This window comes from Carassius gibelio, chromosome A20, assembly GCF_023724105.1.
Source record: "Carassius gibelio isolate Cgi1373 ecotype wild population from Czech Republic chromosome A20, carGib1.2-hapl.c, whole genome shotgun sequence".
Classification (NCBI taxonomy): domain Eukaryota; kingdom Metazoa; phylum Chordata; class Actinopteri; order Cypriniformes; family Cyprinidae; genus Carassius; species Carassius gibelio.
The window spans coordinates 3,708,631-3,728,685 of NC_068390.1; the positions used below are offsets into that span (position 1 = coordinate 3,708,631).

The window sequence follows — 20,055 nt, forward strand, 5'->3', positions numbered from 1 at the left end:
TAATTGTGACTTTTTATCTCGCAATTATAAATTTATTTTCTTGCATTTGTGAGTTTTATATCTCGCAATTCTGACTTTCTTTTCTTCTCACAATTGCGAGTTCAACTCAGGCAATTCTTGCCATTTTGACTTTATAACTCGCAACTGCGAGTTTATATCACACAATTCTAACTTTACAACACAATTTTGACGTTATAACTCGCAATTTTGACTTTATGAATGAATGAATGAAAAATACTGAAATTTGAGGGAAATGTCTTAAATTATAAATAATTGTACAAAAACATTTAAGTTGGCTTCTTTTTTGGTGTACATAATAATGTCTTAATCTGAAGATTTTGAGGTGAAATATGACACGTTGGTTTTCTAAAGAGTATGAGAACAAATGCTCTCAAACGGTTCTTTAATGCCTGAAAAATCATACACAGGAGCGTGTCTGGTGCCAGATAATAGAGAATATCCAACACTCTTACATGCAATGATGTTCCCATATCGATTCTTGGTTCGATTTTGTTCTTTCTTTGCTGCATCCCAGGTAGCAGACTGACCCTCAAAGAAGCTCTGGAGAGAAACACAGTAGATGAATTACAACACAGCCAATGGGGAACTAAGTAAATCAATTCCTAATTTACTCATATTTTCATCATGCTTGATAATATCAGCACAACAAAGCAGTTTGAATTTGCTCTATGTGCATCGAAATCTTGCAAACTCAATCACTGAACAGCCAAACAAAACGAACTGTTCTGCATCTGGCACACAAAGTCAACTGATCAGATTGTGGTTTCATGAAATAAACTGCCAACACTCTGCCTACAACCAGCAAACTCATCACTGGAAAACATGTGTGTAATAATGCTGTGGAGGAGGGGTTTCAACGGCTTCTTGGAGAACTGTGACATTTTTTTTGGATGTTAAAGAAATAGTTCACCTAAAAATGTGCTAAAAATGCATTCACCCCCAGGCCGTCAAAGATGTTAATGCGTATGTTTCTTCATAGTAACGCATTTGGAGAAATGTAGCAGTGCATCAGTGTCTCAGCAATGGATCCTCTGAATGGGTGCCGTCAGAATGAGAGTCCAAAGCTGACCACACCACTCCAGTCCATCACTTAATGTCTCGTGAAGCCAAAAGTGGCTAAACAAATAATTCAATCTGTCACTTGATCTGTGCATATTTCTCTCCTGATTCAGACGAGTTGACTTTTTCACTAGAGGAAACGATATTACGGATAATTAACTCATATTTTAGACAGAACCAATAATTAAAACATCTTAATTAGGAATTGTTTCTTAAAAACATGTAGCATTTTGCTTCACTAGTTAGTAATTTATGGATTGCTTCTGGATTATTGTGATGTTTTTATCAGCTGTTTGGGCTCTCATTCTCTGACGGCACCCATTCACTAGAGAGGATCAACTGGTAAGCAAGTTATACAATGCTACATTTCTCCAAATCTGATGAAGAAACGAACTCATCCTTATCTTGGATGATCCTGACAAAATTTTAATTTTTGGGTGAACTTTAAAAATATGTCAATAATCCTTCTGAACAATGGAAGACGAGGGAAAGGTTCAGGAGATCTGCGTGAAAATCTTTTTTGATTCTAGCTGTACAGAAGTGACACACTTTATGGGACAGATTCTCCAGGCATCAGTCTAACCTCATACTCCTCCTTGAAGCCGTAGCTGTCGGAGGTCTTCATCAGGTTGATGTGCTGCAGCAGGTCGGCCACCCGTATGGCAGGATGGAGCTGTCCGGTCTGATAGGGCGACTCGGTGCCCTCGCAGTGGTAGCGTGGGATGTCCAGCAGTCTGCTGTTCTCGGCCGCTGCCGTGTGGTTCTCGTCTGAGATAGGGGTCAGGAAAGATTAATTGGAGGGATTCGGACAAACCTTTCTACATGCTAAGCTTGAAGGACTCGACACAAGTGCATAAATGTATATATTCCCCAACAGAGTTGTGCACTCTGAACATGACAGAGGCGTTTCTTCACACACACTTACCAGTGATAGGCACTTATGGGGCAGCGGGAGAGAAGAGAGTAGTTTAGTTCAGCGTCAGCTCAAACACACGGCTCTGTACTACAGCTGATGGGGTGATGTGGACTAAACATGTACAGAACACAGCTACAGGACACTAAGACGACGGGGAGCACAAACAAAGCCACTCTCCACATCACATCAAGACTTCTGCATCTTCTAAGGCACTTCAAAATTCACTTTAGTTGTAGTTTTTGTGGATATGCAGAAGCCACTTAAATATATATATATACAGGAATCACGACCACAGGAAATGATTTATAAGCAAACTCCGTCGATTCTCGAGAACAAAGACGACTGCACATTTTAGTGTCGCTTCTACACAACGTTGGCCTACATCTTGACAGAACCACTTGTAAAGGTTTCTGAAGACTTTGATAATCAGACTTTATTCGGTCACATCTTATGAGGTAAAGAAACTTCTCTTCATAACAGATGTCAGAGACACAGCTGTTTTCCACTACACTTTAGCACTGTCTCTGCCAGAGCTGTGGCCTAAGGGGATGTTTTAACACCCCATCATCATCATCATCACACCACTGTAGACAATGTGTTTCTTGCTTGTTCTGTCATCGAAGCTCTATGTTAACATCTGACACGGTTAACCCTGATGACTGGAGGTTTATTAAGTTCATGTGTAAGCTGTCAGTTTTTGTTTCAGCATCGTCCCACGAGCTCCGGGAACACTTGTAATGTCATGTGGGTGCTGCAAAAGTGTGTGTGTGTGTGTGTGTGTGTGTGTGTGATGAGGGTTTGTTAAAACACACAGATTAGGGCTTCTCAGTTGATTTAAATCTGCTTCCAGATTTAAACTGTTTATTTAACGTGAATCTTTTAATGATAAATTATTAAAATCCCTTGTGAAAAAGAAGTACACTTAAGCATACCTTTAAAAAGATTACTGCACTTATTATGGAAATAATATACTTTAAAAATAATATAGAGTACATGCAAACTGAAAGTACTGTAAAGTTTTCAGACGCTTAATTGCGTTTAAATTTAAATTAAATGAAAACATTATTGTTTAAATGTATATTGTATGTAATTAGTTGTTTTTGACACATTTAGCAGGACCTCAGTACATCTTGATTTGTAATTTCATATTTTCTGTTGTCTTTGAAATCTGGTTAAAATGTCACCACTGAATTTACTGAAAAACATTTATGACACACTAAAAAATATTCTAATGAAATTTTTATTGAAATGTATGTCATTTGTATTTTTTTGTGACGATTAAGTTAGTATATTTAACATTTTAAAATGTCTTTTTTAATATATTAACTTTAAATGTAACATAAAATAACACTGTAATTCTAATCAAGATCTTTAAATGTGCTTTAGTCTGGTAGTCAACACATCAGAAGTGTACTTCTTTAAAGCACAACAAAAGATACGACAATTTAAAACATGATTTCAAATGTACTTTAAATCAAAACAAACAAACAAAAAAGTTAATATTACAAGCAATTAAAAACAATAAAAAATGATTTGACTATTACAAAGTGCACTTTTTTTCCCCTCTGCTGCCTGTGACTTGTCAGACATGCAACTCTTTTTTTGACTCACAACCCACCAGAAAAGAAACGATGGAATATAGAGTTTGTGTGTGTTTACTTTAGATGAGTAAAATGACAAAGTCCCCAAGTGCTCTAAATCTTACACAATCTCTCCTTAGGGACATACACAGTTTTGTTTTAAGAGTAGAGTTTGGGTTCATCTGTAGTTATTAAGATTGGCGTTATATAAAAACAATAATAATGATAAAATAAAAAAATAAATAAAAAAAACTGCATGTCCTCATTGAGCAAATGTGTGTCCACAGTAGCAGAAGTGCAGTCTTCTAGCTTTAGGTGAGTGATGACTGTGCTTTCACTGCAGCTAGTCATCACTATATGTATCACAGCAGCTCTCGATGCATTCCTACTGACTCCCTGCGCTGCATGCTTTAGATGTGTCTGACAGTAACACAACAGGAACATGGTGGGGGCTGCATGAGTGATGCATGCTGGGTAATGAAGGTCTATATGTGCAGCAGGAGCACTCAGCTCAATTCAGTTCTCTTTTGAAGGAAAACTCAACCAGAATCAAACTCATGACTTGAACTTAGGAGAAGAGTTTGACTGGAAATATGGAAGAATCAAAGACAACATGAAACTGTGCTTCTGTAGTGTAACGTATTAATTACGTAGGACAGGGCTTGATTTTAATAATTGTGATTTTATTAGATTGGTCTATGATAATGTTGGTTATTATTATTTCCTTGCACACACCTCCTTTGTTATGGGTGGTAAAGAAGTGAACACATTTTGACGAAATATTACAGATTTCTTCTTTTCTTTTAACTGTAACATGTAGGGATGCACAACACTGGATTTTGCCAATATCCAATATGTCGATAATTTTCAACTAATTATGACTGATTGCTGATACCTATATATAATTATTTAAAATTTTGGTTCATTTTTTTAACAAGAATTAAATAAATAATAATAAAGTTATTTTATAAGGACAGTACATTGAAGATTTGAAAATAACTATAAATAAACTAGATATTAATCACTGCTTTTTTTTTTCAGAAAGATGCAGTGGTGACCTTAAAATGTTATTTTATGATTTAACATTAACATGGCCTAAAGCAAAAGAGTTGTAAAAATTCTGAAAATCTTCTAGAGTTCATAATTTGTTTAAAAATATAACATACTACACATTTATTTTTGTTCATGTGCGCTTCTGCCCTTTAACTCAAAACATACTCATGATTTTAGGGCATCAATTACTTCTTTATTTGATAAACAGTCTAAATATTATTTGTGTAATTTGCTTTTATTTTATTAGAAGTAGGCCAACAGCGCCCCCTACAGAAGTAAAACTCCTCACCTATCATACACCGAAAGCGTCATTCTGTACGTGCATTCTCAGTTTAAATGCAGCAATACAAAACAGTGAATTTGATCATTCAGACAAAACTATGCTACAAGTATGAGCCACAATTCTGACATGATCTAATCACTAGCAATTTAATAAATTACTCTTATCGGAAGACATATCTGCATAAGAGAACTGGTGGTTTTTACATTTAAAGACATTATCGGCCGATTCGGATATTGGTCTGACAATATCGTGCATCCCTTTTAACATGCACTGATTTAATGTAAGACAGTTAGACCCGTTGACATACAAAAAGCAAGTCAAATATATTTCATTTTGTCTTTGAGCCGTAACACAGGTTGAACTGAATTGCTCTGTGGAGACTCCACTGATCCACACACGGACACACCACACACTCAATCCTCACCTAATACAGCTGTCGGCACGAGAGGGTCATTAGGCACTGCAGAGAAACACGCAGAGTTATCAGAAACAAAGACTGAAGAGCTGAGGATGTTCAGAAACTGAGATCAGTGCAGGAGTCTTACTGCTGCTTCTGCACTTGAGAGTTTCCTCACAGTTCAATAGAAACGCTGTGGGGGTGTTTTACACGATCACACAATATTAGCTCAATATTAATCATGTGAAGCGCAGAGGCATTTTATCTTTTATTTTTGTAACTTATCATTACATGCTAGTGCCTAAACACGCATCACTCTCTTCATGTGGGCCGCTTTCGGCTTTGTGTTTGTTCTGGGTTTTACAATCTTCTCCTACACATATCAAGTGGAAGTTTCTAAATCCTCAGACAAGCTCGATATGATTCTACAATGTCGCATGTTGTCAAAAGTCAAGCCCAGTCTATACTTGACTCTGAGCTGTGGAGGCGTTCTGGAGGACATACTCACAGCGGCTGCTGAAGTTGTGCGAGTCCATGAAGGTGACGGACGTGGGCTCCTCAGCGTGCAGGGTGCTCTGGTCTGCATAACTGCGATCCATGGAGTTGACCATGTGCGTCATCTCCTGACGGGTGTTTCCGATGGCGTCCTTGCGCTTCTTGGCCAGCTTCCTGAGAAGCCAATTAAAGACAGAATCATTAACGGTCCATCACTGCACCCTTCAGCCCACCCAAAGCACACACATAGGAATAAACAACAGACAGGAGAGAGAAGAAGGGATGAGCCGATTGGAAAGCTTTAGTTCCACGGTAAAGGACAACTTCGAAGAAACTTTTAGGAAATACTTGCAAATTAGTGGATGTGATTCAGAGAAATAAAACCATGGCTGTTCAAACTGCAATTACAGTTTTACTGTCAGAAGAGCTACTTTACTGTTACAACAAAAGTTAGTTTTTTTTTGTTTTTTTGCATAGACAAATTTGTAAAAAGAGCTTTTGTATGTTGTGTTGTATGTGCCAACAACATTAACACTAATGCCCTTAATCAGCCATGTTTTCTTGTTTTAATGAACAAAGAGTTGCTTGACAAAATGTGATATGAAATTGTTACCGCGCAATTACCCTAAGATTAATGTGTCAAATCATTTTCAATTATGTTGAAGCATATTAAGGCTGTCTGTTCTTTGAAGTTAGAGAAAATATTGCCCAAATATTTTACTTGTTCTGTAAAATGTACATTCCAACATGAATGATATGGAAATCGAAAGGAACGGTTTAAGAGCTATATTCACAATTTACATGGACAAAATGGCATCAAGAACATCAAAATGTAATTATCTTATGCACTTTAGCTTCTTAAAGCAAATCGGTCTTGTTTCAAAGATGATAAGACATTTGTTAACAAGTCTAAATACTGATTTTTTGTCAGTTTTTGAGGTTGTTTGTGTATTTACGAGAGCAAATATAGAACCAGTCTGAACTGAAAAATGCATTCACTTTTCATGGTTTTATTTTTGACATTTTAACATGGTATTAGTGAGATGTTATGTGGTGAAATGCAATGTGGAGCTGTGAATGCGGATCTGTAATGCTAATGATTTAAGCGTTTTCTATTTGTTGTAAGACTTCTATGCTCTTTCCACAAGAACAGAAGAGAGCTGGAACCTCTTGATATCTGACCGAGGTTGTGTAGAGATGTCAAAGGAACTCTTGAAAGCCATCAAAGCAGCGCTCAAGTCGCCTGCTAGATTGAGCTCCAGACTAAAGGCCAACCGAGGACACCCGCTTCACCAAACGATGAACAGATGAGTGTGTGAGGATGAGAGGTGGACGGAGACATGGTGAGTAACTATCCCACACACACACACACACACACACCACCCAAAAAACAACAACATCAGACGGATAACAGACACAAGTGCAGCATTCTTTTTTCAAATAACACCGCTTGGATGCGACCGTCGCCGAGCATGTCCTACTAGAATGCAAAGGAACGTGATTGGTCAAAGCGATTTGTGTTTTCGCTTGAAAAAAGGATACTGCATCTTTAAAAGACTAACCATAGACAGAGAGCAGAGAGCCCTGCATGTAAGTCACCGTTTTACTTTTGCTTTGGTCTGAGCGTCTCTGTTACTTACAGGTAATATGAGTACGAATAGTAGCTCCTCCTGGCGAGCGAATGAGAAACAGCACAAACAGATGAAGAGATACTGGTGAGAGCAATGTGGGAATCAACCGTGCCAACAATCAAGAAGCTTTGAGCCTGGTCTCTGCTGCCCTCATTAAAACATGCATGGCTCGGACATTTGCGTGCAATTAGAAACACTATTTAACTGAAAGTCGTCTGTTAGAAGGAAAAGAAACAAAACGCAATCAGAGCATGCTCAAATTCTGGCTCTTCAATTTCATCATGCATTAGGGGCGCTCTGACTTGATAAATCACAGCAATAAATCTTATAGCACAGATGATTTAAAAATATTAAAAAAGCCATTTTTAAAGAAAAGAAAAAAATACATATGTAGAGCACAAAAAAAAATAAAAAAATAAATAAATGCTGCAAATCAAATCGGTCAGCTGCTGACTTCCTGCAAAAAATTATCAGCGTCAATGAGCAGTGTTTTAAAGATGCAGTATCTTCAGTTTGAGCGGAAAACATTGCTAATACATTGCTCTGTTAGAAATGAGCCGTTTCTATTCATTGCTGTGTGTCGAGGTTCAGTATAATACGCACATATTAACCCTTTTTAACAGGTTGGCGAAACCCACACAAGTGAAGCGCCACAAACCAAAGGTCCCACATCTGTGTGTTCAAATGTGTTTAACGGTGCAGTACACTCCACCTAAATAAAGTTTGGTTAGTAAAACTAAAAAATCACATGAGACTCACTTTATCTCAGTAAGACTAGCTCATATCAGGCATTCTGCTTGTGTCATAAAGCAATCATGGGAGACAGATATGGTATTTCTACAAAAGCAGGACCAGCCAGAGCATTCTGTGTCCACAGTAACAGCTGTCAGTTTAACATGCCCTGATCTATGAATGAAGGACGACTTCCTGCACCTTCTGAGTACTACTGCACAGAATGAATGAAGTGTGGATGAGGATGAAGAATCAGTCGAATGATGTTGGCCAAGGGTGCTTTACTGGGATCTGAAGCCCATTCATAGAGAAAACAATACAAATAAAAAACACAGCTAGCTTAGGGTTAGAGTTTGATTTGCTCTGGATCTGCACTGTTTGTGAAGCAATGAGCACAATGAGCTTTCCTGCATTAAACTCTCTATCTATTTTATTACATTTTTTCCAAACGTGAGTCCTATGAGAGACTACATTTAGTCAAATTAAATTATAAAAAAGAGCTTTTGCAAATGATCCCAGCTAATGTTTCCAGCGTGTTCTGTTCTGTTCTGAATGGGAGCCTGCTGTTGAAGAAAACACCACATGATGGAGCCATCAGACAGAAGAGAGAGGACGTGCTCATCTGAACTCAACAGCTCGTGCTGCTTCACACACTCCTTCAGCTCACAATCATCAAATATCCTCTGGTGTGTGTCCTGGTGTGAATCTTCACTTCACAGACACACTCTGCAGTGCTACACTATAACACTTTCATTCATCTTTCAGCAGAATAATGCCTGAATCAATCAATAACTGCATAATAATAGACAAATGACTACTATTACTAATAATCTGACCACAAATATATGAGCCAGCACATATAAACAATAATAATAATAATAATAATAATAATGTGCACATGATATTTATTAATAATGTTTTTAGGCAGACGTGGAAAATAAAGCTTCCGTGACATTGACTTTTTTATCCAAATGCAGTGTATTCAGACTTTTCAAATGAACGAGTTCATGAATTCTCTGGAAATCAAACGGTTCCAGCATCATGTTTAAAAGTTTGGGGTCTGTAAGATGTTTTTCTTTCTTTCTGAAAACAGTGAATACTTTGATTCAGCAAGTGTTTATAATATTATTTTTATAATATGAAAACAATTTTCAAATAAATGCTGTTCTTTTGATCGTTCTATTCATCAGAGAAAAATAAAATGTAACACAATTTCCACAGAAATATTGAGCAGCACAACTGTGTTCAACATTGATAATAATCTTCATGTTTCTTGAGCAGTAAATCATCATATTATTCTGATTTCTGAAGATCATGTGACACTGAAGACTGGAGGAATGATGCTGAAAATACAGCGGAGCATCACAGGATTAAATTAAACGTTTAAACTGTTATAATATTACAGAAGACACTTCTTTCAAAGACATTCAAAAATCATACCAACCCCAAACTTTTGAACGGCTGTGTGTATTTGAATGTGTGTGTACTTAAGGCATAAATTATGCATCAAATTTATAAAACACCACCAGATACAATAAAATGTTCACATCAATATATATAAAAAAAGGTTTGCAAATGGGCTAAATAATGAATTGAAGGCATCTGTTAGGAGGATAACACGATTCCAGGACAAGAAGTTGTACATGTGTGCATCTGATTCTCTTGTAATGGCTTTAATTGAGATTTCGTCCTGATACACTAGAAGACCCCGGGGCGGTGTGTAGGGCCCCTGCGGCTGATGATGTGATGAGATGGCAGTGGAAGGAGGATGCCAACACAAGCCTACTGTAACGCCACACATTCACAGAGCCTTACCTCTTCTTCACCAGCAGGATGGCCACGAGCACCAGGAGGATGAAGACCAGCACGGCTGCACTGATGCCAGCAATTTTCACCACTTGGTCGGTCTGTTTGGCCGGGTCTGGAATCACCTCCGGCTCCTCTGTGGCCCCTGAAGAGAAACAGCAAATCTTTTACATGTAAAGTTCCCTCATATAAGTGTTAATCTGGAGCCATGGCTTAGCAGTCAGTGCACATGCTCCAATGCAAGCTCAAACTCAAAATATGACCAATCACTAGTATTATTTTATTTTCCTATTAGGAAGCCAAAATAGTAGCCACAAAGCCAAGGCCATCAACATGAATGCCATGAATGCACCTGTTTCAACCGTTTGTACAAGTTCCTGTTCCAGGAGACATGCCGGAAGTCTTCTGACCACAACATTAGCTTTATTTGTTGCTGGTTTACACAAGCCTAGATGCCATCAGTCTGCTGTGTGATGTCTTTCTCTCGCTGCCAAAGCATAACAGAATGGGCTGAAAATGACTGTCGGATCTGTTTCTCCAAACATTGGCAGACAAGCACAGTATCATTCCATTGTTGAACGCTGATATTATTACCTGGCACCAACAGAACACACAAATGCGTCTGCTCTAAAAATAAAAGCATCAAACAGTTGAAAGAGAAGACGCTGCCTCTGAGCACAGCCTAAAGAACCGAGTGTGACGGATACGATGTCGAGCTAAACCGAATGTAAAACCTCTGGGACTATACAGTGTATTCTCCAGGCCTGTTAAACACACTGCAGTGGAGAACAGATTTTAAGGGAATTCTGCGTGAATGGCTGTGTCTGTCTATGGTGGTTTAAAATACAAACTGATTGGGGTTCCCTTGTGAAAAAGAAGTGTGTTTAATGGAACTGGATGTGTACCTCAAATCTTGAGGGATTTTTTTTTTCTTTTTTGAAAACTTTACATACAGACCATACAGTATTATTGAAATAATAGACCACTTAATGACGCTTTTATGACTTTTACTTTGTATTAATGTAAAATTATCAATTTCACTTTCTACTACATTTTAACCCATGTTTGCAATCTTTCCTATGCACTTATTTTGATGTGTTGACTAACATACTTTAGCACATTTAAATGATGATTTAAACATTAGTCTATTATTTGATACTTTTGAAGTTAATATATTTTAAATGTGTAATTATCAGGGGTGCACCGGTGTATTGGCCAATAATTGGCATCAGCCAATAAAATCAATTTTCTGCCAGTGATCAGGCTCGATTATTTCCTGTCAATCAAAAGGAGAACAAGAGGGTGCTTTCAACTATTTTCTATTCCTTCCCAAATGGCACGGAAAAGGAAGCAGCTGTAGATCTGTAATGTTTCAAATGTGATGTGTTTGATGTGTTTTTATTGCACGGCTCTGTGGAATACATGACTCCATAGTAACCCTGCCCTAGCCATGTGATAAGAGCGATTATCTACTTCTAGCCGGTCGTTACTGCAGAACAACCCCTCCGTGTCTCACCCTGTCTGCGTTATTCTGCGATTGTTACTTATATAAAGTTAAATGTGACTGAATTATTTTGTGTTTGTATATTAAGTTTACACAGCAGTAGCACAAGCAGTATTACTCACGTCTTCTCCAGTGTAAGTGTACCGCAGTTGTGCTTCGGGGCTGTAACCCTGTCAGAAACACATCACTGCCGACTGAAATACTTCTTGCACACCGTTCTAACAGTAAAACTATCATTACAGCATCTACACGTATTGATCCGAAGCACTGCTGAACTCCAGCTCGGTGCGGATGACATTTATGGCGGTCTGGATGCTGACTTCACTCATGGCTTTGCCTGTAAATGCCACATTGTGCGATCTGTCTGGGCGGCAGGAGTAAATGGATCTCCGGTATGTCCTGAAGCTCTACTATAAGCTTTTAAGAGTGATAAGGCAATGACCCGCTGACACGGGCTCTTAAATAAAGCCATCAGCTGTACTCTCCTGCCTCTGGATCTGGGGGACAGACTATTTCTACCCAACAATAACACTCAAACAAAAGCCAAGCCCCGTCACACGGCCTCTCTGTTCTTTACAGCACATTTGGGCGAGAGAGCAGCCTGGGGTCAAACGACCAAGACGCAGATCACTGCTGCCCTAATGCATCACCAAAGCACTCTCTTTTTAATTTTAATACTTAATATTTTGGAAAACTGTGACAGTTATAACAGCATAAACAATGGAATTAGATTATACGTGTATTATAAATGTTATTTTAATTACATTATGACCCAGAAAGCCAAAACATCTGAATTGATTTCCAAAAAAGTATTATTTAGTGAAGCAAAATAAAAGAGTTTCTGAATTATATCAGAATAGAGAAATAATCTTCCATATATTAGTAGTATTGCTACAACTGTGCATACATGTAGTTAGAAAATGATTATTTCTGACGCATCACAATCTGACTTTGATGTAACAGTTTAGAGTTCTGTATACATATGATCTTAATGCAATCTGCAGACAGTGACATCATCACAGCACGGCACAAGCTGATTGGCCTCTGCTGCACCAATGAGCTTGCTGCTTAACGTTTAAATAGTTTGGTTTAAGCAAGTCTTGTGGCATGAAAGTCCCAGGAGCCCTCCACCTCCCCCAGATCCACCTGTATCGATCTGTAACAGCATGTCATATGTACACACAGTTTGTAAAATGATTTCATTATTCTAAAACATCTCATGCAATGTCAATATTTAATGGATTTCTGCTGGATCATTATGTTCATGTACTGTTTTAGGGTTATTCTCTTATAAACATCTTGCAGTGGTTACCTTAAAGAGCTATTTCTACCTGATTTAACCTGTAGAAAGAGATGTATTTAGTGATGTTAAATAATATATTTGACTGGTTATTTAAAAAAATAAGACAAAAAAATCCCTGTGTATAAATGCCATCTATAACCCAGTCCCTCTCACCCACATGATGGAAAAGCAAAGACTGTAACCTAACTGGCAGTCATTTTTGACACTTGAGTTAAGAGGTGATTAATCGGCGGCGCTGTGTGGTTTTAGAAGCAGGCCTGGATTGGTTCAGACAACACATTCTGCCCCCTGCCTGAACACTTCTGTTTCTGTCGGCTCTTATGAGTCTGATCTGAAAGAAAGACACTAGCAGCAATTCAATGGAAATTGGATTACGTCCATTTTGGAGATAAAATTCCATGCTTAAAAACAAAAATGTATTTTTGTTGCTAAACAACACATGACGTGGGCTATATCTAATCCGTTCTGGGAGTGCTCTGAGCCACGGGCAGACTTTTATCATTCGATTTCCTGCTGGAAAAACAATTAATGAAGAGCCAGAGGAGGAAATAATGCGCAATAACTCAGACAAGACATGGCCGAAGGATCTGTCATTACCACAACAGCACACTGACAATACACACACACACACACACATCTCTCCATGCAGAAAACAACAACAACAACAAAACTATCTGACATCTAGCGTGACAAAATGCCATGTAAAAATTTACAAGATAACTTCTGGGTTGTGATATTAAGGAACAGAAAACACAATGCTTGACCTGATAACACTAACTCTGTGAGTACAATCCTGAAGCAGACGTATAAAACTAATCGGCTGCAGTTCCTTTGTACTATAGGGATGAATGATGAAAACTTAAACCACATTTATTTTAAAAGTACATAGAAATATTATTAGAAATGTGGTCCTGAGATACGGTATGACAGCTGTGTCTTAACATTACTTTACACTGTTGTCTCTTATCTAGTTTCAAACTTGTACTTTCATCTCAGATTCATCTCAAGCACTTCAGCCTCCTGTTACTGTGGATATGGATCATTCCTTTAGTTTATTAGCGGTGTCTTCAAAGTTATTAATCTGTTTCTGTTTAAAATCTGCCAGATTAATATACACAAACACATGCAGTCCATTTAATGTCCAGTCCCCAGCAGAACTGAAGCTGCTCTTACATCATATCATCAGAGACAGAGAGAGATAGAAGAAGTGCAGGAGATGCATGCTGGAAACTCGAAGCGCTCACCTTTAAAAGCCAGTTTCAGACACTGCGTTTTACTCTCCTGAAACAAGAACAAGAACAATACAGTTAATTCTCAAAACTCTATTAATCGTAGAGCAGAAGCACATAAACATGTGAAAACATTTCAATGCGAGTTTGACAGACTCTGAGCTGTGAAAGGTCAAAACACTGGAAGGCTATTTTTTTTTTTTTTTTTCGCTCTTTGACAGAGGTGTGATTGACCTTGTGATCTGTTTAACAGTCAAAGCATCACATGTATTGCAACAGAACGCACGATGCTCCAGTGAAAGGGCCTGAACAGCTCAAGGACAGTCCTGTCACACTCTCTTAGTCACTGTGTGTTTGTTCATCTGTCGTCTGCTGACCTTCTCCACGCTGCTGACCGCCTGGAAGTAGATGTTGTAGTTTTTGCGGGGGGCGAGCGGGGCGTTCCAGTAGCCGTGGTACGTCTTGTTGTCTCCCACAGTAAACGGCAGCGGTTCTGGGAGATTCCTGGGAGGAAGCTCTGCAGCGAAGTAATACGGCAGCCCAGCGCTGGCCGCGGTCTGATAGGACACCGGCTCACGGTAACAGTCCCCGCCGCTGGCCTCCCGCCGTGCACGGTGCGGGGTGATCTCCCTCACGACAATCTGATAGGCGCTGGTGATGACAGACAGAACATGACCCGAGTCAGCGCTCCTCTCTCTCACATAATCACGCACACAAAATCATAATGCCATCATTGTCTTCACACAAAATAATACATTTGGGATGATACTTCGCAGTGGGAGCTGGGATATTCACCTTTAATCCATCTAAGCTCTAGTCAAAGGTGTTTCATTCATTCCGGCTCTTACTGGAGTCTGGAGGACACAACCCCCCCCCCACCCCATCCATGCGCTTCTTATGAGAGCGTCTACACACACACACACGTATGTGCTCACCGCTCACTAAACACCATGGTGTGCCGATGACGATGTTAGTCAAATGAATACACATCAGTTTGGGCTGAAGAATTACACCCAAAAATATTGTGTAAAGCTGAGAAAAGCTCTGAATGGACATAAAAGTAGATTTGGAAAGAAATATTTTGATTCACTATAGAATGTACTACATTTTACAAATTATACTGCAATGGGGCTGTGCAATTTTCAGAAGCTTCATCTAAATAATATATATATATATATATATATATATATAATTATACCCTAAATATGAAATTAAAACCACCAGTAGGTGGCAGCAAGTCACTGTCTTAATTAAAGAGTCACTGAATCACTCATTTAACCGATTTGTTCAAACGTTGATTCATGTGACTGTCTTTAACAATAAATCACTGAATCATTGACTATTTGTATTACAGAGTTATATATTTGTATCAAACAAATCACCGGTGCTTTTTGCAACATTGTGTCTAATATTTAAAACAATATTAACTTCTTGTTTATATCATATAAAACTTATATAAAATCAGTATCACATTTGCAATCATTCAGGCATCTGAAAAAAAAAAAAAAAAAAAAAAGACAAAACAGCAATGGTTGTCTGGTATATCTAAACTATATCATATGATATAAATATAAGACGAAAACAATAAAAGGTCATTTTTTTGCCTTCATATCTTGAGTTTTAGGCTAATATGACTGCTTTCTATTAGACTTCCTCGTGTAGTCAGCTGTTGTTCTGCATCATGTTCATCATCAATGGACGGGGCGGATGCATTAAATGCCTTAATCATTTGATCATTTAATCACACCAAATTAACACATTTAAGCAACAAGCCTCAATTTTCCAAGAAAACATCTTGAAAAACTGTAGAAATCATCCTGATTAGTATATCTCCAGGAAAACGCTCATGTGCGTCACATCCCTGTTTCTCTTCACTTTCCTGTGAAGGGTAACTGTTTTTCTGCACTGTCCTTACTTCTCTGTATTTAAACAATAAGTAAATAAGTCTCTCTTCCTCCATCTGAGTGTGGCTGCAGGAATGAGTCTGACACAATGACAGTTAAATTACTGAAAGACTGTTCTGAAGCCCAGCTGTGACACAGAGCCTCAAACCAGTCAAACAGAGAGAGAGGAGGAGGAGGAGGAAGAGTCAGGCATGGGTCAGATCTAATAGGGATCTTTGTGCAAGCGTCGAAAGGAATATTGAACAGATGAAAAAGACAGAGACAGAAGAGGAGAGTTTATGAGCAGAGAATCACAGGAAGTGAATATGGGAGCAGTAATGTCACCAGCGGCTCACTACAGCAGCAACAGGAAGTCTGAGATGAGGATATGAGGTGACCGAGGAGGCACAAACACACACCTGATGGGAGCTCCTTTAGCCTGGGCAGGTTTCAGCAGGACGGTGATGGTAGTGGCCGTCTCGTTCAGGGACGCCTCCGACCCATCGTACTCCTCTAGAGTAGGTGCTACACACACAGAGAAAGAGTGAAAGGGTCACCATTTTTCCCTCAATTACATCATGTGTGGAGGAAGCTTTGAGTATTCACAATCTACGGTAAAGTAGCTGAGCTAAAGTCAGCTAGCCTTCAGTAAAACAAGTCTGCGCAGAAACAATGAGAATCATAAAATGCTCGTAACAAAGCATCTATACACTATAAAACGAGCAAATGCAGTAACAGCAGTGTTTAGCAGCTGCTAGGACATGAGTGACAACTTATGTTATATTAGAATTATTTATATACTATTATAGTATTTATTAATATTTGAAATTAGCTTTTTTATATATTTCACTTTCACTTTAGTTTTAGGCATTTTGGCATGTGCTTGTGTCATTAATTATTTGTAGGTGTAGTTAACCCTGATGTGTTTTTACTTCATTTCTAGTTTTTGTCATTTTAGCACTTTTTTTTCTATTCTGAACACAGACCCCCTCCCTTCTACGCTTCTGTGTAGAAGCAATACTTATGTCGATTTGTCTTCCTCTTCTTTCTCTAAAGCCTTTTTTTTGCTTTCCTGTGCCATGTATGATTTGTTTTCTACACCTACACTTCTCTCGCTCTCAACAAATCTATAGTGATGGATTTCTGAAAAGCTCTAAACGCGTATTTCCCCTGATCATGTATGTATTACATCTCAGAGCAGTAGAGTGAAAAGCCCGAGGCCCAGGCGATGAGGTTACGCTCCTCACCGCTCATTAGCAAAACAAAGAAGCATGCTTTGACATCCATTTCAGCTCACTGTGCTGAATGCAGCCTATTATTTAAGATCGTAATTTAAAAACATACTAACAAAAAACAGTACCTTGTTTTTAAACTGTATCTTGGTTTCCACAGAAATATTGTGTAAGCGATATATGAGATCTTGACACAGCACTAATGGGATCAGATTTGATCATGCACACCTGATATGTTGGTGGTGACGTTGAGTGTGGTTGGGGGTCCGTATCCCTTGCTGGTACTGGCCCGGATCAGGAACTGGTAGGTGGTTCCAGAATGCAGCTGTGTAAAGTTGTGACGTGACGTGTTCCTTGGTAAAGACACCAGAACAGGCGGACGCAGCAGCGGCACTGACGGGTCGAACGAATGCACGCTACTGTAGCTGATCTAGAGACAGCAGAACAGAAGACAGCACTGCTGAAACAAATCTATTATATATAGAGAGACAGTTCATTATAAAATACAGAGATGCAAGAGAGTGTGTGCTTTTGATACATAAGCCTTCAGGTTTGCACACAAACACAGTAGGATTGGAATAAGACACTGGCAGCATTACCTCATACAGGGTTATAATGCCGTTGGGCTCCAGAGGCTCTTTCCACTGCAGTGAGATTTTATCCTCTGATGGAGTCGCTCTCACAAACTCCCTGGGAACTGGACTGGGCACTACAGCACAGACACACACGCACACACACACACACACACACACACAACGAGAGAAATGAACACTCAACCAGCACTAAAAGCAAGCAGAACTGGCTTCAACAAGAGGATAACATTGGACGCTTGAGTGTCTTATTTAAGACTTATTGGATTTTTAAACTAGAAACTGATATGTGTTTATGATGACCAGTGTTGATACCAGTATATGAACAGAGGGACTTATGGGCAAAATGAGGCTGATGTGTAGCAACGGAGGCGTCACTAGACCCTTTTCACTGGTGCATGAGCGGTGCTCCAATAAGACATTACTGAAAAACATGCTTTTATCTGATGATGAACATTACTGTATACAAACCCGGATGATATTTCAGCAACACCCAGGTCTCATGGCAAATTCGTACCTGGGGGCACTTTTTCACGAGATGCACAATACGTACCAATAAATATATATCACTGATTTCAAAATAAATGAACACTAGAGGCAGTAAAACTCCACAGTTGCATTAAAGCGCTTTTATACCAGTTTTACAGTTGTTAACACTATCGGTTATATTTAGGGTTGGGTTTGGTGTAGGACATATTTCCAACACGATAGAGCATTAACTTTTAGCGACAGTCCCTGGATATTTGAATTCTGAACCACCGCAATACGTACCAGAAGCAAAGTAATAAAAACCCAGCAATACATACCTAGATAAACGTAATAAAAACATGCTACGGTTCACGTACTGAACCTGTGATTTAGCGCCACTCAGTGGACATTTCTCTTTAAAACTGCTGTGAAACAATCAATAAGGTACGTAAAACGTGCCTGGAGTAACTGGCATGTCTAAGCCATAGAATCTTTCAAAAGTAGAAGGCGTGGAAACCCCGTAGCATTGCAGATGTCCAGCATGGACGCACCTGCTAGAAAGGCCTTGGAGGCCGCCATACCCCATGTAGAGTGAGCCTTGGCTGCCGACAGCGGGGGACGACCAGAGGGCTCAGAGTGGCGTTGATAGTCTCAACTATCCAACGACTAATAGTCTGCTTAGAAGCAGGGAAACCCCTCTTGGGGGGACCGCAGCATGCAAGCAATTGGTCCATTTTTCTCCACAGGGCAGCTCTGTGGGCGTATGCATCCAGAGCTCGAGCTGGACACACACAATTTAGCTTCTCTTGGTCGGGCTCCCGAAAGGGAGTAGGACAGAAGGCCTGCAGCACTACAGGTTGTGGTGTGATAGAGGGCACCTTAGGAACATATCTCGCTCGAGGGTAAATGAACACTTTGGTCATGCCAGGTGCAAAATCAAGATAGGTAAGGGCCACTGAGAGGGCCTGTAAATCTCCTACTCTCCTCAGAGAGGTAATGGCCAACAGAAAGGCAGTTTTAAGAGTCAGATGTCTATCTGAGATATATTGAATCGGTTGAATGGAGATTTGTAAAGAGCCTCTAACACCACACCCAAGTCCCAGGGGGGGAACACGGGACCGTACTGGAGGTCTCAACCTCAGCGCACCATGAAGGGAACGTGTAACTAGGGGGTGTCTTCCCAGAGACTGGCCATCGAGAAGGGCGTGGTAGGCCGCAATAGCCGCCACATAGACCTTCAACATGGAGTGGGTCAACCCTGCAGAGAGCCTAGCCTGTAGAAACTCCAGAACTGTACCAACCGGGCAGTTTGCTGGGTCTAACTGGTGGTCTCTGCACCATGAGGTGAAGAGTTTCCACCTCAGGGTGTACAGTTTCCTCGTTGAGGGAGCTCTTGATTGGAGAAGGGTATCAACAACCTCGGTTGAGAAACCGGCTGCTAACAGTTGTGCCCCCTCGGGGCCACACCCACAGCTACCACAACTCCAGGCGAGGGTGAATTATCGTACCCTGTGCCTGCGAGAGTAGGTCCGTCCTGATCGGTATCTCCCACGGAGAGCCGTCGAGGAGCGAGACTAGATCTGAGAACCATACTCGGCCCGGCCAGAACGGGGCTACTAACAACAGACGGACCCCGTCCCGGCGTACTCTCGCCAGAATTCCCGTTAGCATAGCAATAAGGGGATATGCGTACAGACGAAGCCTTGGCCAAGTCTGTACCATGACGTCCAGTCCCAGAGGAGCTGGATGAACTAGAGAGAACCAAAGGGGGCATTGCGACATCTCTTGAGATGCAAATAGGTCTACTTGAGCCCTGCCAAATATTCTCCATATCTGCTTCACTATTTGTGGGTGAAGTTTCCATTCCCCGGGC

General features: G+C 39.8%; 1 protein-coding gene across 12 annotated transcripts in view; it reads right to left on the bottom strand.

Annotated features, from left to right (window-relative positions):
- Window positions 1-20,055, bottom strand: part of LOC127938205 (receptor-type tyrosine-protein phosphatase kappa) — a 149,240-nt gene that overhangs the window by 15,245 nt on the left and 113,940 nt on the right. For 6 of the 12 annotated variants that reach the window (XM_052534646.1, XM_052534645.1, XM_052534651.1 and 3 more), the window contains 10 exons: window positions 17,724-17,833; window positions 17,353-17,554; window positions 16,312-16,417; window positions 14,387-14,660; window positions 14,025-14,061; window positions 9,983-10,118; window positions 7,445-7,474; window positions 5,818-5,978; window positions 1,664-1,848; window positions 474-561 (listed from right to left, as the gene is read on the bottom strand). In XM_052534646.1, the coding sequence (XP_052390606.1) occupies window positions 474-561; window positions 1,664-1,848; window positions 5,818-5,978; window positions 7,445-7,474; window positions 9,983-10,118; window positions 14,025-14,061; window positions 14,387-14,660; window positions 16,312-16,417; window positions 17,353-17,554; window positions 17,724-17,833 (1,329 nt within the window). Of the gene's footprint in view, window positions 1-473; window positions 562-1,663; window positions 1,849-2,005; window positions 2,018-5,081; window positions 5,373-5,817; window positions 5,979-7,444; window positions 7,475-9,982; window positions 10,119-14,024; window positions 14,062-14,386; window positions 14,661-16,311; window positions 16,418-17,352; window positions 17,555-17,723; window positions 17,834-20,055 lie in introns of those variants that run through there. The other 6 variants (XM_052534648.1, XM_052534649.1, XM_052534653.1 and 3 more) reach the window with 3 other exon arrangements.